A 23,010-nucleotide genomic window follows, 5' to 3' on the forward strand; every position below is an offset into this window, starting at 1 on the left:
GGCAACAGAAGGACCGGAGGCAACAGAAGGACCGGAGGCAACAGAAGGACCGGAGGCAACAGAAGGACCAGAGGAAACAGAAGGACCAGAGGAAACAGAAGGACCAGAGGAAACAGAAGGACCAGAGGAAACAGAAGGACCAGAGGAAACAGAAGGACCGTATGTACACAGTAACTAGCTATACGATGATGTAATCTGCAAGATAAGGAAGGGGGAGGTAAATGTGAGCAGATATGTGGAGACAGAGGGCGCACAATCCTATGTATGTTCAGGGTACCGTTGGCTGGTGGTAACAGCATGGGGAGGAACGCAGGTGACTTCTGGGAATTGCACCAGCGATGTGCAAGTAGCAATGAGACGTTCCCATCTTACGGCTGTGCGCCCTCGACTTGAGTGTAGAAAATCAAACCTTGATTTGTTACTATTTTATTCTTTCAGCGGCTTAAAAAGATTCATAATTTTTTAAATTAAAAAGAAAAATAATTTACATTGTTGATGCCATTTTCTGACATTTATAACTTTTATATTTCAGGGCTTGTTTTTTGTGGGCCGAGCAGTAGATTTCATCAGTGCAATTGTAGGGTACCCGTAACCCAAAAATTTTCAGTGTTTCCATTTTTTTCCTCAATATTTCTTGTACAGGTTAAACAATTTTATATTTTATAAGCTCAGACTTTTATCGACACAGCGGTGACAGATATTTACATTTTTTCATTTATTTTTAACTGGGGCAAAGATCCGAGTTATCATGTTTTTTTTAAAATTACTTTTAAAACTTATTTTTTTACTCTTACTCTTTTTTTTAAATCTAAGAAGAGGTGAGGGGTGGGTGTGTGAAATATGCACACAGACAGGATCACACAGTTTAAATGCCACTGAAAGTGACTGACAGTGGCATTTAAGGGGTTAACAGCAGCGATGGGCGCTCACTTACACGACCTATACATCATAGTTATCGGCAGCGCATCTATCCATGTAAGTATACTGCCAGCAACATGCTCACTGTGTGGAGAGAGGGACTGTGATCGCGCGGTCCCATGTGGACAGGTCATTATACGATCAGCGCTCGTAATTACAGTCGCCCATCATTATCAGACCAGTGGAGGTCTGTCTCTGGTGATGCCGGACACCGCAGAGGCTGCGGAACCTTCATTGCTAACACCGCCCTTGTGAGCGCGGGTCTGAGGTCGGCTGATCGCTAGAGTCGGCCATCTTCATCAAATCTATAAGAATCATTTCACAGATTTGGGGAAAAAACAATTGGAGGAAATGTGTTTATACCGTGATGAATGACAAAATGACTGTAAAATATGCAAGCACCCGACAACACGTGCAGGCATCTGTTCACACTGAAAGCGCACGCACGTGTCAGGACGGTGGCGGCTGCAGTATGCCACGAGGCAGCAGCTGGGCAGATTGTGGCGCTCGCAGCCAGATGCCGCGCAGGCAGGAGTTCGAGACTGAACACAAATCATCATCCCAGGAAGGATCTGCAGGAACAAAGGTTCTCTCCCACATCGTATTAACCTCATCAGTCCCAGACTGAGCAGGAACATGCGCCACTTTCCCTTCTCCGCACCTTACACCATGGCTCATGTATAGCAATAACGGGTGTGTATACTTTTACAATCCATTCATCCAATGAATCCAGATTAAGACTGGATGACACCAATCAGTGTGTGGAATCGACAAATCAGAAAGGAAACTCGAGGTGTCGGCCTCCTGCAAATAAGCATCAGACTGTGCTGTGGACGCTCCGTCGCAGTGACATCATACATGATTACGTACATCTGTGGTCACAGGACTGCTAATATATTCTGTGAAACATGATCACATCCAGACCCTCCACCGATCACAGCCAGACCCTGGATCACAGCCTGAACCCTGGATCACAGCCTGAACCCTAGTTCACATCCAGACCCTCCACCATTGACAGACAGACCCTGGATCACAGCCAGACCTTCCACCGATCACAGCCAGACCCTGGATCACATCCAGACCCTCCACTGATCACAGCCAGACCTTCCACCGACTACAGCCAGACCCTCCATAAATCAGTCAGACCATCCGCTGATCGCAGTCTGACCCTGGATTACAGCCAGACCCTCCACCGCTCACAGCCTTTCCCTGGATCACAGCCTGACCCCTGGATCACAGCCTGACCCTGGATCACAGCCAGACCCTAGTTCACAGCCAGACCCTAGTTCACAGCCAGACCCTAGTTCACAGCCAGACCCTAGTTCACAGCCAGACCCTCCATAGATCACAGCCAGACCCTCCATAGATCACAGCCAGACCCTCCACCATTCACAGCCAGACCCTGGATCACAGCCAGACCTTCCACCGACTACAGCCAGACCCTGGATCACAGCCAGACCTTCCACCGACTACAGCCAGACCCTCCATAAATCAGTCAGACCATCCGCCGATCGCAGTCTGACCCTGGATTACAGCCAGACCCTCCACCGCTCACAGCCTGATCCTGGATCACAGACTGACCCTCCACCAATCAGCCTTTCCCTGGATCACAGCCTGACCCCTGGATCACAGTCAGACCCTGGTTCACAGCCAGACCCCGGTTCACAGCCAGATCCTCCATAGATCACAGTCAGACCATCTGCTGAACGCAGTCTGACCCTGGATCACAGGCTGACCCTCCACCAATCAGCCTTTTCCTGGATTACAGACTGACCATGGATCACAGCCAGACCCTAGATCACAGCCAGACCCTAGATCACAGCCAGACCCTAGATCACAGCCAGACCCTAGATCACAGCCAGACCCTAGATCACAGCCAGACCCTAGATCACAGCCAGACCCTAGTTCACAGCCAGACCCTAGTTCACAGCCAGACCCTAGTTCACAGCCAGACCCTAGTTCACAGCCAGACCCTAGTTCACAGCCAGACCCTAGTTCACAGCCAGACCCTAGTTCACAGCCAGACCCTAGTTCACAGCCAGACCCTAGTTCACAGCCAGACCCTAGTTCACAGCCAGACCCTCCATAGATCACAGCCAGACCCTCCATAGATCACAGCCAGACCCTCCACCATTCACAGCCAGACCCTGGATCACAGCCAGACCTTCCACCGACTACAGCCAGACCCTGGATCACAGCCAGACCTTCCACCGACTACAGCCAGACCCTCCATAAATCAGTCAGACCATCCGCCGATCGCAGTCTGACCCTGGATTACAGCCAGACCCTCCACCGCTCACAGCCTGATCCTGGATCACAGACTGACCCTCCACCAATCAGCCTTTCCCTGGATCACAGCCTGACCCCTGGATCACAGTCAGACCCTGGTTCACAGCCAGACCCCGGTTCACAGCCAGATCCTCCATAGATCACAGTCAGACCATCTGCTGAACGCAGTCTGACCCTGGATCACAGGCTGACCCTCCACCAATCAGCCTTTTCCTGGATCACAGACTGACCATGGATCACAGCCAGACCCTAGATCACAGCCAGACCCTAGATCACAGCCAGACCCTAGATCACAGCCAGACCCTAGATCACAGCCAGACCCTAGATCACAGCCAGACCCTAGATCACAGCCAGACCCTAGATCACAGCCAGACCCTAGATCACAGCCAGACCCTAGATCACAGCCAGACCCTAGATCACAGCCAGACCCTCCACCAATCACAGCCAGACACTGGATCACAGCCTGACCCAGAACAGATCACAGTCAGACCATCCGCTGATCGCAATCTGACCCTGGATCACAGCCTGCCCCCGGATCACAGCCAGACCCTCCACCGATCCACAGCCTGACGTTGGATCACAGCCAGACCCTCTAAAGATCACAGTCAGAACATCTGCTGATCGCAGTCTGACCCTGAATTACAGCCAGACCCATCACCAATCAATCAGACCCTAGATCACAGCCTGACCCTCCATCACTGCCAGACCCTCCACCGATCACAGCCTGACCATCTGTTTATCAAAGTCTGACGTTGGACCACAGCAAAACCTGCTGATAACCAAATCCTCCATTGATTAGAGATGGACCCTGTGCCGATCATGACGTTTCAGTGAATTATGCTTTCTGAGTCAGGAGGGTCGGGCACTTGTCACCTCACTGTTCTAATATCCAAAGACATAACATCATCTGATCGAGTATAACCACAATGAAGAAAATGGACAGAGACGGAGAGATAGTTAGGAAACAGGCAGACGGCTAGATTGATAGCCTTGTTGTGGCAGATGAGCGCACACTACGTGATCTGAGAATCTCACATTTAAAACCGTAAATAAAAGCCCAATGTAAAATAAAGCAGAGATGCAATGGCTGGGTATCTCACATAGCCCTACGGCACATTCTGTGCCTGTATTGCCCTTATTAGACAGACGGATAGAGACAGCGGTCAGATTACTACACTTCAGGTGCTCTGGCAACTGAGCTTCATTATTTTTAGTCATCAGATCCTGATAAAGCAGCCCACCAATTCAGTCACTAAAGTCTTACAGTGTGTAGATGATGTCAGCGTTGGGTCTTACCTTTCGTATCGTTCACAGGGTCCATGTGTCGGTATATATATCCCTCCAAGTAAGAATGAAATTTGGGAGTGGGTGGGAAAAAAGCCAAACAAATGGTCATGAGTTCCCATCCCCGGGCCAGGCTTTCATAGCGGAAGTTCTCGGTGGTCTGCCGGCACAGCTGGATGTACAACTCGTCCCGCAGTCCTTGCATGCTCCATCCTTTGGTGGCGATCTCCAAGGCCACGCTGAGCTGGTCGGTTTTGGATCTGCGGTCTCCCATGTACATCTGGATGAGTTTGAAGATCTCGCAGGCCTCCTTTTTCACGTTGCGGTCTGAGGTCATGATCATTGGCTTCTTAATGGACTCGCTGCTCCAGGCCAGCATGTTGGCAATGGACACCTTCCGTCGGAAAAGACCCTGCGTGTGCTTGTTGAAATGTTTGGAGGCCCAGTTCTCGATATCAGTTTCCGAGGATGGTTTCCTCAGAGTGAAGGTTGGGAAGACGCAGCTGGAGCTGGGCATCATGTTCCTGTTGTTTCGGCTGTTCTCAAATTGAGCGCAGGCACCGAGGTCTTCAGACTGCGAGACAAGAAGCAGAGACCTCGTTTTATCACCAGTGTGTGTTACATGGGGCTGCCGTCTAAATATAACGCAGATCTGTGGCTCTCCACCTATCAGATTATTTTTGTGTCTTACCGTATTTCAAAACGCAGGCCACTCATTTTAGTAATTGCTCCTCGCCCCCCCCACCAAAAAAACTAAAACATTTCAAGTATTTGTAATTGTGATAAGGCAGCGAGTTTCGGGGGTGCAGAGGACGGTGTGGAAAGGGCTACATGGTGGGACACCATCACAGTGCACAGAGGTGATGAGTGAGACACCCCTGCTGCCAGGTCATCGGATCACATGTCTGTCACCTGATTGCTGCCATTTAACCCCCTAGATGCTGCAGTCAATCACACCTGTGGCATCTGTGCGGACACAGACAGGGTGGACCCAATAGATTCCCACTTTCCTCCAGAAACTGATGCCAATGGTGGTGTCATGGCAGCTGGGGGCTACCGAGAAACCCTGTGTCTGCCAAGTTGGTAGTCACATGAAGCCCCACCTGCACATTTTACACAGGATTGCGATATTAAGCTATTTATTAAAAAAAAATCTAGAATTGTTTAAACTCACTCCCTTTTAAATTCTGGCTGGGTAAAAAGCAATTTTTTTTGTATCTCCGCAGCGTATTTGATCATGCAAAATGTAAAATTATCCTGTACAACGAGCAAAAATGCATCAAAATGATAATTTTTTTTTAGGTCAACTTCATCCTATACAGGAATTAAAACCAGTCAAAATAGTACCAATAAAGCTGCATCTCATCCCGAAAAAAAATCTTTGTCCCCTCCAGACACATCTGCCTCCTCCTCCTCCTCCAGACACATCTGCCGCCTCCTCCTCCAGACACATCTGCCTCCTCCTCCAGACACATCTGCCTCCTCCTCCTCCAGACACATCTGCCTCCTCCTCCTCCAGACACATCTGCCTCCTCCTCCTCCTGACACATCTGCCTCCTCCTCCTCCTGACACATCTGCCTCCTCCTCCTCCTGACACATCTGCCTCCTCCTCCTCCAGACACATCTGCCTCCTCCTCCTCCCGACACATCTGCCTCCTCCTCCTCCTGACACATCTGCCTCCTCCCGACACATCTGCCTCCTCCTCCTCCTGACACATCTGCCGCCTCCTCCTCCAGACACATCTGCCGCCTCCTCCTCCAGACACATCTGCCGCCTCCTCCTCCAGACACATCTGCCGCCTCCTCCTCCAGACACATCTGCCGCCTCCTCCTCCAGACACATCTGCTGCCTCCTCCTCCTCCTCCAGACATGTCTTTTCCCCTATAAATTCCTATCTCCACCATACACGTTTCTTTCTCTAGACAGCGGTCTCCTCCAGATTAGTCTTTCCCCCTAAAAACTCTCCTCCTTCAGACACATTTGTCTCCCTTAGGGCTCATACACACTTGCGAGAGACTCTCACGATTCTCATGCGAGTCTCTTGCATGAAAACCTGGCACTGCCGCCGGCACCCGGACTGGAGCGTGCAGCTGCATAGAATTACACGTAGCCGCACGCTCCAGTCCAAGTGCCGGCGGCAGTGCCAGGTTTTCATGCAAGAGCCTTGCACGAGTCTCTCGCAAGCGAGTATGAGCCCTTAGGCCGGTTTCACATTTGCGGATGTCAGAGCTGCGGAGGGCTGCGTAGTTCCTCCGTTCAGCTCCGCTCACTGCTGCACCTACTCCGTTCAGCTCCGCCCACTGCTGCACCTCCTCCGTTCAGCTCCGCCCACTGCTGCACCTCCTCCGTTCAGCTCCGCCCACTGCTGCACCTCCTCCGTTCAGCTCCGCCTCCGTCTGCATGCAGCCTGTGTACCTATCTTGAACACTGAGTACACAGGCCATGCGGATATATGCAGATGCATCCGCACGCGTCGTTTTGACACTGCGGCGAACTGCCTTACAAACTCCTCTTTCCTCTTCCAGACACCTGTCTTCTCCATTTCTCCAGACGCCTGTCTCCTCCTCCAGATTAGTCTTTCCCCCTACAAACTCCTCTCTCCTCCCTCCCCCCTACAGACACATTGATCCATCCTTCCATACATCTCCTCATCCAGACACCTGTCTCCTCCAGATTCGTTTATCCCCCTACACACCACTGTCTCCTCCTCCAGAAATCGGTCTCCTCCAGATTAATATTTCCCCTTACAAACTCCTCTTCCAGACACATCTGTCTCCCCCTACAGAAACATCAATCCATCCTTCCACACATCACCACTACTAGACAAATTTTTCCTCCTCCTCTAGTTGTGGCGAGTTATTTAAAGGCACAGTACATAGAGAGAGTCCACGGAGCTAATGGTCAGTGAGCACCCCCAGTCCCCTGTACATGAATAGACGAGACTGACAGTTTTTCCCCCACAGGTTACCTTCTCTTCCTCTGGTCACAGCAGTCCAGGCAATTAAGGGTCGGGGAATGCGGCTCTTCTCCAACAGGAAAAAATAACTTTATTTGAACAATGATGAAGGATGGATGAAAAGACAATGTCAACACTGGCTTCCTACTTTCTCCCTGACACTTGCTGGGGCCGTACCCACAATAGCCGCAGCAGCCGAAGTTCACAGTAATCCAATCGCTGGCATCTGGGCACCTGAGACCCCTTCAGCAAAGACCCTTCCAAAGTCCTGGAGACCTATGTTGTAATCCTTCAGTCCGCATGAATCTTTGATCCGGGCAACAGATCTCTCCCATCCGGGAGTCTGGCAGTTCCCCTTCAGTAACACACATCTGCCCTGGCTAATGTACCCAGGCTTTCTGACTGGGAAGTAGCAGCTTCCTCTTTCCTCCAGGCTGCAAGTCCAGCCCCTTTAGTTAACTAATTCTGTCCCTAACTGTGCACAGGTATTAAAGGGGAACATCACAATTCCATGAATAGCTCAGACTACAGTATTACACACACAGTGCAATTAACCCCTTTCTGACATATGACATACTATCCCGTCCATGTGTCCTAGGCCTTAATGGCCATGGACGGGATCGTACGTCACACGCAATGAGCCGTGCTCACGGGGGGAGAGCAGCTGATCATGGCCGGGTGTCAGCTGATTAGCACAGGTGTCTCCCGGCACATTAACCCCTGACACACTGCGATCATGTTTCCAGTGGCATAGGGAAGCATCACGCAGGGAGGGGCTCCCTGCGTGCTTCCCTGAGACTCTCAGAACAACACGATGTGATCGCGTTGTTCCGAGGGCCTCCTCCCTGCAGGCCCCCTGATCCAAGATGGCCACGGGGTCCTTCCAGGTCCTGCAGGGAGGTGGCTTCTCAGTGCCTGCTGAGAGCAGACGCTGAGAGGCCTCCTGCACTGCCTGTCAGATCGCTGATCTGACAGTATATAGTGATGTCCCACCCTGGGACAAAGTAAAAAAGTTAAACAAAAAAAAAAAAAAAAGTGTAAGAATGATTTTAAAAAAATTCCTAAATAAAGAAAAATATTCCCCAATAAATATATTTATGTAAAAAATAAATAAAAACAATAAAAGTACACATTTAGTATCGCCGTGTCCGTAACGACCCGCCCTATAAAACTCCCACTAGTTAACCCCTTTAGTGAACCCCTTAAAAAAAGGCAAAAAAAAATGCTTTATCATCATACTGCCGAGCAAAAAGTGGAATAACACGAGATCAAAAAGACGGATATAAATAACCATGGTACCGCTGAAAAACGACATCTTGTCTTGCAAAAAACAAGCCACCACACAGCATCATCAGCGAAAAAATTAAAAAGTTATAGCTCACAGAATAAAGCGATGCAAAAATAATTTTTTTTATAAAATTGTTTTTATTGCATAAAAGCGCCAAAACATAAAAAAAGATATAAATAAGGCATCGCTGTAATCGTACTGACCCGAAGAATAAAACCGCCTTATCGAATTTACCGCACACGGAACGGTGAAAACGCACCCCCCAAAAGCAATACATGAAATGCTGGTTTTTGTTCTGCCTCACAAAAATCGCAATAAAAAGCGATCAAAAAATGTCACGTGCCCGAAAATGGCACCAATAAAAATGTCAACTCGTCCCGCAAAAAATATGACCTCACATGACTCGGTGGGCCAAAATATGGAAAAATTATAGCTCTCAAAATGTGGTGATGCAAAAACTATTTTTACAATATAAAGCATCTTCTAGCGTATGACAGCTGCCAAAAATAAAAACCGCCATATATAGTAATTCAAACCCCCCCCCGTTATCACCCCCTTAGTTAGGGAAAAATAATAAAATTAAAAAAATGTATTTATTTCCATTTTCCCATTAGGGTTAGGTTTGTGGTTAGGGTAATGGCTAGGGTTGAGATTAGGGTTAGGGGTGTGTTGGGGTTAGGGTTGGAGTTAGTATTGGGGGTTTCCACTGTTTGGGCACATCAGGGGCTCTCCAAATGCAACATGGCGTCTGATCTCAATTCCATCCAATTCTGTGTTGAAAAAGTCAAACGGTGCTCCTTCTCTTCCGAGCTCTGCCATGCGCCCAAAACAGTGGTTTACCCCCACATATGGGGTATCAGCCTACTCAGGACAAATTGCACAATAACTCTTGGGGTCCAATTTCTCCTGTTATCCTTGTGAAAATAAAAAAAATGGGGGTGAAAATATTTTTGTGGAAAAAAAAAATATGATTTTTAATTTTTATGGCTCTACGTTATAAACTTCTGTGAAGCACTTGGGGTTCAAAGTTCTCACCACACATCTAGATAAGTTCCGTGGGGGGTCTAGTTTCCAAAATAGGGTCACTTGTGCGGGGTTTCCACTGTTTAGGCACATCAGGGGCTCTCCAAACGCAAGATAGCGTCCGTTCTGAATTCCAGCCAATATTGCGTTGAAAAAGTCAAACGGTGCTCCTTCCCTTTTGAGCTCTGCCATGCGCCCAAACAGTGGTTTACCCCCACATATGGGGTATCAGCATACTCAGGACAAATTGCACAACAACTTTTGGGGTCCAATTTCTCCTGTTACTCTTGGGAAAATAAAAAAAACTTGGACCTCAAATAAATTTGTTTGTGAAAAAAGTTAATTTTTTTTTTTAAACATTCAAAAAATTCCTGTGAAGCACCTGAAGGGTTAATAAACTTCTTGAATGTGGTTTTGAGCACCTTGAGGGGTGCAGTTTTTAGAATGGTGTCACTTTTGGGTATTTTCTACCATATAGACCCCTCAAAGTGACTTCAAATGTGATGTGGTCCGTAAAAATAAAATGGTGTAAAAATGAGAAATCGCTGGTCAACTTTTAACCCTTATAACGTCCTAACAAAAAATGTTGGTTCCCAAATTGTGCTGATGTAAAGTAAACATGTGGGAAATGTTACTAAGTAAGTTTTTTGTGTGCCGTATCCCTGTGATTTAAGAGCATAAAAATTCAAAGTTGGAAAATTACGAAATTTTCAACATTTTTGCCAAATTTCCTTTTTTTCACAAATAAACACAAGTTATATGAATGAAATTTTACCACTAACATGAAGGACAATATGTCACGAGAAAACAGTGTCAGAGTCACCGGGATCCATGGAAGCGTTCCAGAGTTATTACCTCATAAAGGGACAGTGGTCAGAATTGTAAAAACTGGCCCAGTCATGAACGTGCAAACCACCCTTGGGGGTAAAGGGGTTAATACAAGAACACATACATTACATCACGGTACATAAAGTGCACAGGGGGTCACACGGAATGAGGAGAGGGCGCAACCGAGGGGACCTGCCACCTCCTTACAGCTACACAGTAACAGTTCAGACTATGCATCTAGCAGTGGCCAAAGCTGCGTCTCGTAAAACACTGTGACCGGAGTATAGAAGCTATGGCTCCGTTCCCTCTGTATCTACAACTATTTTGTGTCATATAAAGCATCCCCGTCAGCAGGTGTCCCCCCCATCCAAATCTCATCCCATCCAAGGTGTCCGCTGAGCACAGCCGTTACGCCCTGTCCACCAGCATCTTCTAGACCAGTTGTAAATGTCCCCGAGCAGACCGCCCCTTCAGCGATGCCCATCACCTTCTGAATGTGCACCTGTTTGCCCATCACGTCTGGGTCTCTGTCGTCCCGTCCCCTCCTTGTTTTGCGCTCGCCTTGACGTCGGCTGACATCCTGACAGCAGATCAGCACGCTGGCTAAGACAACAGAGATCCCCTAAGCCTCGGCTGTCAGCCGCGGAGGATCCCTCTGTATAATGCCCTGCGGGGTGGAAAGACGCCATGCCGTGCTGGGAAATCAAGGCCTTGCATTACAATTTACTTTTGCATTAAACTGTGGTCTCTTCCTTTTCAGCTCGGTGTCTGACAGCTGACGGGAGCAGCCTGCCCTCCTACACAGAATACAGACGGTGGGAATGGGGGAGGAAAGCACCAGGGACGCTTTGGATCAAGCAGTGGAGAACTTTTCTACGTAGCTTTAAGGATTATTTCCAAAAAAACAAAGATATCCCCGTACCCCGAGATTGGGGGCTCGGTGTATGCTCCGCCACCGCTCTGTCCACTGACTCTGTGCGGCTATTTCCGTCAGTCCCATAGACAATGAATAGTGCGGAGGCCCAATAGGCACACCACCTCTGCTCCATCCAGGATGGTGCTGCAGAACCCCGTACTTGGGAGTTCTCTTGGAGCCCCAGCGGTCGGATCCTCAACAAGTGCAAAGTACATGTTAGATCAGGCCTGCACAACATACGACCCATGAGGCGATGCAGTGCGGCCGCGGCGCTGTCCAGGGGACACAGATCCATTCTTCCTATATCCAAATGTAGTTATGGCTTTCAGATGTGAACACTGCAGCGCCGAGTCTGGGGCGGTCAGCGTGCGTAATTCCAGGGGCCGACGAGCAGCAGAATGATGGCTGGTAAGCGCTCCATGGAGGAGCTGAAGAAATAAGCTTTTATTTTGTATGAGGGGGCTGGGCACATAAAGGGGCAATGGATGACCTTGTGAGGCAATTGGCAGACTGTGAAAGAGGGCATAGTATAGTGAGGCGCAGTGGGGACGAGACAGGGAAAGGGGCAGTTTGGGGTGATATGTAGAGGGGCAATTTGGAGTTATATTATAGTGAGGTGCTGTGAGGGGTTATATTATGGAGAGGGGTAGTGTAGGGATATATTATGGAGAGGGGCAGAGTGGGAGTATATTATGGAGAGGGGCAGTGTGGGGAGTATATTATGGAGAGGGGCAGTGTGGGGAGTATATCATGGAGAGGGGCAGTGTGGGGAGTATATTATGGAGAGGGGCAGTGTGGGGATTATATATTGGAGAGGGGCAGTGTGGGGAGTATATTATGGAGAGGGGCAGTGTGGGGAGTATATTATGGAGAGGGGCAGTGTGGGGAGTATATTATGGAGAGGGGCAGTGTGGGGAGTATATTATGGAGAGGGGCAGTGTGGGGATTATATATTGGAGAGGGGCAGAGTGGGGAGTATATTATGGAGAGGGGCAGTGTGGGAGTATATTATGGAGAGGGGCAGAGTGGGAGTATATTATGGAGAGGGGCAGTGTGGGGATTATATATTGGAGAGGGGCAGAGTGGGGAGTATATTATGGAGAGGGGCAGTGTGGGAGTATATTATGGAGAGGAGCAGTGTGGGGAGTATATTATGGAGAGGGGCAGAGTGGGAGTATATTATGGAGAGGGGCAGTGTGGGGATTATATATTGGAGAGGGGCAGAGTGGGGAGTATATTATGGAGAGGGGCAGTGTGGGAGTATATTATGGAGAGGGGCAGTGTGGGGAGTATATTATGGAGAGGGGCAGAGTGGGAGTATATTATGGAGAGGGGCAGTGTGGGGATTATATATTGGAGAGGGGCAGAGTGGGGAGTATATTATGGAGAGGGGCAGTGTGGGAGTATATTATGGAGAGGGGCAGAGTGGGGAGTATATTATGGAGAGGGGTAGTGTAGGGATATATTATGGAGAGGGGCAGAGTGGGAGTATATTATGGAGAGGGGCAGTGTGGGGAGTATATTATGGAGAGGGGCAGAGTGGGGAGTATATTATGGAGAGGGGCAGTATGAAGAGTTTATTATACAGAGGGGCTTTGAGGGGGTATATTATGAAGAAGGGCAGAGTGGGAGTATACTATGGAGTATGGAGAGGGGATGGAGAGGGTCAGTGTGGGGGGGTTTGTTATGGAGAGGAGCTGTAAGGGGGTATATTATGGAGAGGGGCTGTGAGGAGGTATATTATGGAGAGGGGCAGTGTGGGGGGGTTTGTTATGGAGAGGAGCTGTAAGGGGGTATATTATGGAGAGGGGCTGTGAGGAGGTATATTATGGAGAGGGGCAGTGTGGGGGGGTTTGTTATGGAGAGGAGCTGTAAGGGGGTATATTTTGGAGAGTAGCAGTGTGAGGAGTTCATTATGGAGAGGGGCTGTGAGGGTGGATATTATGGAGAGGTTGTGAGGGGGTATATTATGGAGAGAGGAATGGTATAGTGAGGGGCAGAGAGCACAATATGGATAGGGGCAGTGTGGGGTATTTTTGGGAAAGGCGCCGTTTGGGGTGAAATGGAGAGGGGCAGTGTGGGGGGTATATTATGAAGAGTAGAGTGGGAGTATATTATGATGGGGGGGGTTATTATGAAGCTGGGCAGTGTGAGGTTTATTATGCAGTGGGGCAGTGAAGGTGGATATTATGGAGAGGGGCAATGTGGGGGGTTTATTATGGAGAGGGGCAGTGAAGGTGGATATTATGCAGTGGGGCAGTGTGGGGTTATATTATGGAGAGGGGCAGTGAAGGTGGATTATTATGGAGGGGGCAGTATGGGGGTTATATTAAAGAAAGGGGCAGTGTGGGGGATAGTAAAGAGAGGGGTAGTATGGTGGGGATATTTTGTGCAAGAAGAACAACGAGGGGCAATTATTTGTTTAGGGCAGCATAAGAAACATTTATATTTATAGGGCAGTATAATGATACTTTTATTTTTAAGGTCACCATGTCAGGATGTGCTGATGAAGATAGAGAAGAGGTAAGTCTGCAGAGATGAGCTTTGGGCATGAAATCTCATCATGGTGTCAGGACAAAATGGAGAAGAAAATAAGAACGACTTCAATCAGAACAGATGTCACCTATAAAGGTACCTGGGTGTACATATGTGACAGTGCCTACGTCTCATCAGTACAGTACTGTGGTTCCTGTATTATGAGGATTTGGCGAGTTTCTGCACCAAAAACTCAGTTTAAGTTAGCGTGTGTTGTTCACACTGACTTCTTTTAGCAGAAACTCTCAAAATACTTCTCAAATACCCCAAACCTAGTTCTGGGGACGTATTAATGTACTAACAGTTGTTCTGGTGATGTATTCAAGTAACTACCCCTTTAAATGTTTTTTGCAGCCCTTGGAATTGGTTCAGTATGGCAATGTGGCCGTTTAACCAAAACATGTTGTGAACGCCTGCATTAGATGAAAGCAGGTCAAACCTGCCAATTTCTCCTGCAGATAATAAGTGGAGCCGTGATACATGTGCTTGATCACTACTCAACGTAGAGTCCTATTCTTGGTGGTGGTCACAGCTGTCAGACCCCATTGATAAGCAAGCTCATTGGTTTCAAAACCTTTAACAAGTCCCCAAGCTGTCATGGGTCATTAATAGTAATGGTCTTCTCACATAAGCTAAAGGAAACTTTTGGGCCACCTCAACCTCCAGGCCCAGTTGCTGTTGCAACCCCTATAACCAATGTTCTGCCCCTAATTCGGTGGATAACATTTTAGGACCTCATGGGCCCTTTAAGTTTTTTTTTTTACAAGTGCAACAATATGCAAACTTTCAATGCTAGAAAACTTGCGCTGGCCCTTCATAAATGTTCTGTAAACTGTCTAAAGGAATACGAGATGTTGTGGGGACTCAGTCACCAGAAGAGGCGACCAGGATGCTGGCAGGTACTAGGAGGTTCAGAGGGCTCTGATCCAGACTACCAAAGTGGCTGCTATACAGGGGTCCGGAGAATTGTTTTGCTCATCATTTAGGAATATTTATTTGTATGGAAAACCCTATAAAATAAAAATGTTCTCCAAAGAGGGAAAGCCTATCATCTGTAGATGGGAGTTTCTTGGCCAACCAGTCTCCTGCTGTGCACTGATGAGGGTCAAGAACCCTGAATCAGCCGTCAGAAGATGGAGACATTTTCCTTTTGGTTGGCTGTATATCTTACATCACGTGGCACTTTAAACGATCAATACTAAATTCTATGGTTACTTCCTCCACGAGGTGGCACTGGAGACCTTTTTTAAGAGGATATTTGCATATTTTATTTCCCAAAGAGAATTGCATGGCCTATAAATCTCCCAAAGAAAAAATGGAGCCTAGTAAATCCCCATTATAAGGAGGTCCAGCTCTGGTGGCAGACCATATGTAGGGCTTTACCTGAGAGGGGTGTAAATACGGCTCTGGAGAAGCCAAATTAGTTTGAACTGAGACACTTTTTTCCAGTAGTATTTGTGGAAACCCAAGTTTTTCAAAGGTGCTTCTCTTCCAGTGTTTGCTGTCTTGCTGTGCAAGTGCTTCATCCTCGCTGAAAGCCCTAACAACAGGCCCGGGCATGGGTAAAGGCACGGCACCATCGCTCTCATAGCCGGAGCCATCCTTCTGGGAGTCCCAACTGCTTCTTTGCTTCATGTGGAAGTGAGCCTGCTGGGCTTCCCAGGCCAGCCGGGCTTGTGCCATGAAGGCTTCCGTAGAGCCGCGGTGCATGTCTGTCTCAGATGACCGGCTTTCCGTTCGGCTCATAAGCGGTCGGTTGGGCATGGAGGCAGGCCTCTCCTCAATCATACCCTGCTCGTTGTGGCCCTCTCTATCAGACGATGCTTCGGATGGAGTTGGGTTTGGTTCCAGAGACAAAGAAGGTTTTCTGCTTTTCCTTTTCCTCGTGTTGGGGGAGTAACTTGCTGAGGACATGGTGTCCTGCTGACTTGACCAAGACATAGAGTCTTCAGAGATGAACTGATGCTGTTGTTGACCTTGTCGTAAATCTGAACCCTCCATACTACTGTAGTCTCCAGATTTAACATCCAGACGTTGGTCCCTTATGTACGGAGGGTTGTGTTGCAATGAGTATGACCCACCTATCGTGTTAGGTGTATACTTATGATGCCTTAAACCTGTTTTCATCTTTGGGCTGGAACCAGACTGTTCTACATACACCAACTGGCGGACATATTCTTTGCCGGCAGGACTGTAATCCAGACTCATGAACCTGTCGGAGCATTTCTGCTTGGTCAACACGAGCTGTTGGTACGGAGAGTTGGAGGCCTGTTTTGGAGATTGAAGATAGTTATGCGGTTTGCGAATTGGGGATTTTTGTGGGGACATCGCTCGGTAGTTTCCGCTGGCATCGTACTGCATCTCCATGGGTGGTTCATCATATATTGGAGCCTGATATTCCATGGGAGGCTCCTCGTAGAGCGGGGGCTCATAGGCGTAGCGAGGAGAAGACGGCTGAGACTCGTTCGAATGCTTCCTGTGTTGGGATTGTAAGGTGCAGAATGATTCCCCTCGACCGAGTAGTGGTGAACAAGAGCCAACATGATCTGCTCTCTTCAAATACGGGGACTGCTTTCTCTCCGGAAAAAAGACAGAGTTGTCAGAATCGATAGTAAAGGTCTGCATGATGGGTGATGGCTGTCCCCCCGACGGCCGGCGAGAACGGGTGCCTTGTGTATTGTCGGTGGTGTACCCATTCCCCTGGTGCATCAGGAAGCTGGGCTCCCGGTCCGTCACTTTAATCAGCATTCTTTCTTTGGTGCCGGTGTTCCATCTGAGGGATGAGGTCCTGCAAAAAACACAAGGAACGGTGAAACGTCAGTGTGCAAAAGTAACACATACTAATAATATGTAACTTAACAGTGGCTGATGTTTCATTGCACAAATCAATATTGAAATATAAGACACTTAGTAACATGTCTCAGAGAATTATCTTCTACCTTCACTTTTTAGACACTTTTCCTTCCCTTCTTCCTGAATTCATCATTCACTCTGAAAAACTAAATTCCATCCTGTTGAAAACACCACAGCCTGCAAAATCACTGCAGTGACTAATTAGTAAGTGTTATATCTCACCCAGGGCTGGGTTCACAGCTACAATGCTCAGTACTGACGTGATGTATAATGTCCTCCATGCTTCCCTTTCTAGTAAATGTTAGATCTCATCAGAGCTTGACTCACAGCTCTAATGCTCAGTATTTTTCTATATAATGTCCTCCATTCTACTGATTTCAAGTGTTATATCTCACCCAGATCTGGATTCACAGATATAATGCTCAGAACTTTTCCATACAATGTCATCCATTCTGCTGCTTACTGTTAGGTGTTATAGCTCATATCAAAACCGGACTCATAGCTACAATGCTCAGTACTTCTACATAATGTCCAAGTTCTACCTCGCCCGAGAGCTGTATTCACAGCTACAATGCTCAATACAATTGTGTATCATCTTTCATGCTGCTTCTTCTAGTAAATGTTTATACCTCTGCAAAGATGGAATCACAATTTTATTGATCAGTACTGCTCCATAATGTGTTACATACTGCTGCTCCTAGTAAGAGGTTTATGTCACTCATAGCTGGACTTACTACTACACCGCAGAGTACTTCTGTACAATGTCATCCATGCTACTGCATTTGAACATTACAAAGGAGCAGATAACCAGGAATCCATCATGTCTGTGTGAACTGTGCAGACTACACCTAGCATCTCAGATACAAATGAAAAATACAGGCTGCAGAATGGAAAAATGGAGATAAATGCAAGATACAAATCATAAAATAGTAACAAAAACCAGGGGAAGAGTCTTGAGGAGATCATTTGCATATTCCCAGTGCCTTCTGGGATAAGTGAAGAGTCTCCGCGAGCTCAACGATCACTGGGTTTTGGCCGTTGCAGCTGAAAAGAGGAAATCGGAAAACCAGGGGAAGAGTCTTGAAGAGATCATTTGCATATTCCCAGTGCCTTCTGGGATAAGTGAAGAGTCTCCGCGAGCTCAACGATCACTGGGTTTTGGCCGTTGCAGCTGAAAAGAGGAAATCGGAAAACCAGGGGAAGAGTCTTGAGGAGATCATTTGCATATTCCCAGTGCCTTCTGGGATAAGTGAAGAGTCTCCGCGAGCTCAACGATCACTGGGTTTTGGCCGTTGCAGCTGAAAAGAGGAAATCGGAAAACCAGGGGAAGAGTCTTGAGGAGATCATTTGCATATTCCCAGTGCCTTCTGGGATAAGTGAAGAGTCTCCGCGAGCTCAACGATCACTGGGTTTTGGCCGTTGCAGCTGAAAAGAGGAAATCGGAAAAATTTGGGCTCATCTTTCATCGTTTTTAAGAAATCTCAAGATGGAAGAGGCCAGGAGCCATTTGGTGAGCTGCATTTCTTGCTACATGTTCACAGACTTACCAGTGGAAAAGCCAAACTTCACATGCCACAAATGCAAGCTTGTGTCCCTGTTGGAGGAAAAGTTGCAAAATCTGGAAGAGAGGTTAGCTACGTTGAAGATCATTAAGGAAGGTGAAGAGTTCTTGGACAGAACAGAATTATCTCTTCATGTTACAGAAAGAGAAGAAATTCGAAGTGCACCTGAAGAAACAGAGGAATGGAGACATGTGACCCAGAGAAGCAGGAGGATCAGGAGGCAGTCAGCACCCATACTCCTCAGGAACCAGTACCAGGCTCTCACGCAGGAAAACAATGAAGAAATACATCAGGATAAGACTTTGCCAACAAGCAGCAACCTTGTACGCCTTCAGAGTCCTCCTGGATGGAGAAAGAAAAATGTTGTGAAGAAGAAACGGAGAGTGGTGGTCATGGGGGATTCCCTGTTGAGAGGAACTGAGGCCGCTATCTGCAGACCGGATATAACTTCAAGAGAAATGTGTTGTCTTCCAGGTGCAAAAATTAAAGATGTGTCTGACAGGATATCAGGACTCTTCAGACCTACAGATGACTACCCATTCCTGCTACTACATGTGGGGACAAATGACACTGCAAGAAACGACCTGGAAACCATCTGCAGAGACTTTGAAGACTTAGGCAAGAAAGTGAAAGAACTGGGAGCGCAGGTGGTCTTCTCTTCCATCCTCCCAGTGGATGGCCATGGAACAAGGAGGTGGAATAAGATTCTGCAGGTGAACAACTGGCTACGTCGATGGTGCCGTCAGCAACGATTTGGATTTCTGGATCACGGAGTGAACTACTTATACGATGGACTACTTGCTAGAGATGGGGTGCACCTTACGAAGACTGGTAAGCATGTATTTGGAAGTCGCCTTGCTACACTTGTAAGGAGAGCTTTAAACTAGAACAACATGGGAAGGGAAGCAAAAGACCAGAAAAAGCCATACACCTGACAAATGCTACTGAGAACTCTGCTATTAGAAGTGGAAAGGAAGAACAAAGACGAAAGAATCTAATTAATAAAAATATTGGAGAAAGAGAAACCAATCACAAACTAAAATGTTTCTATACTAATGCACAAAGCATGGGCAACAAACAAGGAGAATTGGAACTACTAACACAGGAAAAGAAATATGATGTCATTGGAATCACTGAAACTTGGTGGGACAATACACATGATTGGAATACAAGACTAGAAGGATACAATTTATTTGCAAGAAACAGACTTGATAAACGAGGAGGGGGTGTCGCATTGTATGTTAGAAACGCGTATATCTGCACAGAGATTGAAGCTTCAGAGACTGGGAGTTCTGTGGAAACTGTTTGGGTAAGAATACAAGGACAGAACAATGGAAAGGACACCATTGTAGGCATTTACTACAGGCCGCCTGTGCAAGCTGAAGATATGGATGAACTCTTTATGCATCAAATGGCCAAGTTCTCCAAAAAATATGACATAGTTGTCATGGGAGATTTCAACTATCCAGACATTTGTTGGGAATCTCTCTCAGGCAAAACTAACAGGTCAAGGAAATTCTTATCCTCTCTTGCTGACAACTTTATCTTCCAAAAGGTAAAGGAGAAAACAAGGGGAACTGCTACCTTGGATCTAATCCTTATAAACAGGGAGGAAATGGTTGAGGAGGTAAAAGTGGCTGGGACCCTAGGAGGTAGCGACCATGCTATTTTAGAATTTTGGATAACTAGAGGCGGAAGACCTGTGAAGACTCAGACATCAAGGTTAGATTTCAGAAAGGCAGATTTTAAGGGATTCAGAAAGAGAATTGGAGGGATCCAATGGCTGGATATCATTAAAGACAAAAATGTCCAGGAAGGATGGGAAATCTTGAAAAATGAAATTCTCAAAGCACAGTTGTTAACAATTCCGAAAAGAGGGAAGAATAGGAAGCAGTTAAGGAAACCAGGATGGATGAACACAGAACTTAAGCACATGCTAAAAAGGAAGAAAAAAATGTTTATAAAATGGAAAGAGGGAGGCATATCTAAAGAAGAATATAATGCTGTCTGCAGAACCTGCAGGGCACAAATCAGATTATCTAAAGCTGAAAATGAATTGAGGCTTGCAAGAGATGTCAAAAGCAATAATAAAGGATTTTGGGGATATGTCAAAAGTAAAAGAAAAGTCAAAGATGCTATAGGATTTTTACAGGATGAAAATGATGAAATGGTAAGACAGGATGTTGAGAAGGCTGAACTTTTAAATTCCTATTTTGCATCTGTTTTCTCTCAGAAAGGAAATGTAACATCAACTGTTATTCACTGTCCTATTAAGGGAATAGAAGAATCCAGGATATCTATAAACAGAAAGATAGTGAGGAAACACTTAGCTAGCCTAAATGAATTCAAGTCTCCAGGTCCAGATGAATTACACCCCAGAGTACTGAAGGAGATAGCAGAAGAAATTTTTGAACCCCTCTCTATAATCTTTGAAAATTCTTGGAGAACAGGAGAAGTGCCAGAAGACTGGAGAAGAGCAAATGTTGTTCCTATCTTCAAAAAGGGGAAGAAGGTGGACCCAGGTAACTATAGGCCGGTGAGTCTGACTTCTATACCAGGAAAGATCTTTGAACAAATTATTAAACAACATGTATGTCAATACCTGGATAAGAATGAAGTGATTAAACAGAGTCAGCATGGGTTTGTAACTAATAAGTCATGTCAGACTAACTTAATTTCCTTCTATGACGGTATCACTGATTGGGTAGATCAAGGAAATGCTGTAGATATAGTATATCTTGACTTCAGCAAAGCATTTGACAAAGTCTCTCATACAATCCTTATTGAAAAAATGATTAAGTATGGAATGGACAAGGCAACTGTTAGGTGGATTCATAACTGGCTTAGTGATCGGACCCAAAGAGTGGTCGTAAATGGCTGCACATCCAGTTGGAAGAATGTCTCAAGTGGGGTACCACAGGGCTCTGTCCTGGGCCCTGTATTGTTCAACATCTTTATCAACGATTTAGATGAAGGAATTGAGGGTAAACTGATTAAATTTGCTGATGACACAAAGCTAGGAGGGATAGCTAATACTAGAGAAGAGAGAGAGAGGATTCAAAAAGATTTAAATAAACTGGAGAAGTGGGCAGCAACTAACAGAATGGTTTTTAACAGGGAGAAATGCAAAGTACTACATCTGGGCAATAAAAATGGAAAAAGCATATATAGAATGGGAGGAATAGGGCTAAGTGACAGCACATGTGAAAAAGACTTGGGTATACTAATAGATCACAGACTGAATATGAGTCAACAGTGTGATGCAGCAGCAAAAAAGGCAAATGCAATTCTAGGATGTATTAACAGAAGCATACAGTCTAGATCACGTGAAGTCATTATTTCCCTCTACTCCTCTTTGGTCAGACCTCATCTGGAATATTGTGTCCAGTTTTGGGCACCACATTTTAAAAAAGACATCAACAAACTGGAGCAAGTTCAGAAAAGAGCGACCAGAATGGTGACCGGTCTGCAAACCCTGTCTTATGAGGAAAGGTTGCAGGATTTGGGAATGTTTAGTTTGCAAAAGAGAAGACTGAGATGAGACTTAATAGCTGTCTACAAATATCTAAAGGGCTGTCACATTGTAGAAGGATCAACTTTATTCTCATTTGCACAAGGAAAGACTAGAAGCAATGGGATGAAACTGAATGGGAGGAGACACAGATTAGATATTAGAAAAAACTTTTTGACAGTTAGAGTGATCAATGAGTGGAACAGGCTGCCACGAGAAGTGGTGAGTTCTCCTTCAATGGAAGTCTTCAAACAGAGGCTGGACAGACATCTGACTGGGATGATTTAGCGAATCCTGCTTTGAGCAGGGGGTTGGACCAGATGACCCAGGAGGTCCCTTCCAACTCTACGATTCTATAATTCTATGAACAAATGCATGCACATGATAGCTGTGAAATGTCACCTGAAATGACAGGTACACTGGGAACTGGCCGTTCTAGCCGTCCTTGTAAAAAAGCCACGGTCAATCACCTAAGCGGTCATAATGTAATAGTAATACTATATACTTGATGTAGCACCCATGGCAGAGGAAATGCCACGGTGCCGCAGACTCCTCGGAAAACCAAGAGCAGGACCAAGTAACCACCTTGGAGTTTGCATCTAAAAGGCATCTCGTCATGAAACAACCCCTTTAATGAAACACATGAATGATGACAATGATGACGAGGCTTGGATTTTGTAGGTAACTATACCAAAAAATTCATCTCCCAGATGTTTTGGTTTTCATTTTTGGTCAGCACACCATGTGGCATTTCGAATCTGCATAACATTGGGTTCGTCATTTTTCACCATAGATATAATTCAGGCAATAGTATATCAGGAGCCATAGGTGTAATTATGGGCATAGTATATCAGGAGCCGTAGGTGTAATTATGTGCATAGTATATCAGGAGCCATAGGTGTAATTATGGGCATAGTATATCAGGAGCCATAGGTGTAATTATGGGTATAGTATATCAGGAGCCATAGGTGTAATTATGTGCACAGTATATCAGGAGCCATAGGTGTAATTATGGGCATAGTATATAAGGAGCCATAGGTGTAAT

The 23,010-nt window shown here is 46.5% G+C and overlaps 1 protein-coding gene across 2 annotated transcripts in view; it reads right to left on the reverse strand.

Moving 5' to 3' along the window:
• Positions 1-23,010, reverse strand: part of ARHGAP39 (Rho GTPase activating protein 39) — a 232,103-nt gene that overhangs the window by 68,606 nt on the left and 140,487 nt on the right. For both annotated transcript variants that reach the window (XM_073577262.1, XM_073577261.1), the window contains exons 3-4: positions 15,423-16,827; positions 4,504-5,065 (exon numbers count right to left, since the gene is read on the reverse strand). In XM_073577262.1, the coding sequence (XP_073433363.1) occupies positions 4,504-5,065; positions 15,423-16,827 (1,967 nt within the window). The remainder of the gene's footprint in view (positions 1-4,503; positions 5,066-15,422; positions 16,828-23,010) is intronic.

The sequence above is a fragment of the Dendrobates tinctorius genome, unplaced genomic scaffold (genome assembly GCF_039654945.1).
Source record: "Dendrobates tinctorius isolate UK_male_01 unplaced genomic scaffold, ASM3965494v1 ptg000055l, whole genome shotgun sequence".
Classification (NCBI taxonomy): domain Eukaryota; kingdom Metazoa; phylum Chordata; class Amphibia; order Anura; family Dendrobatidae; genus Dendrobates; species Dendrobates tinctorius.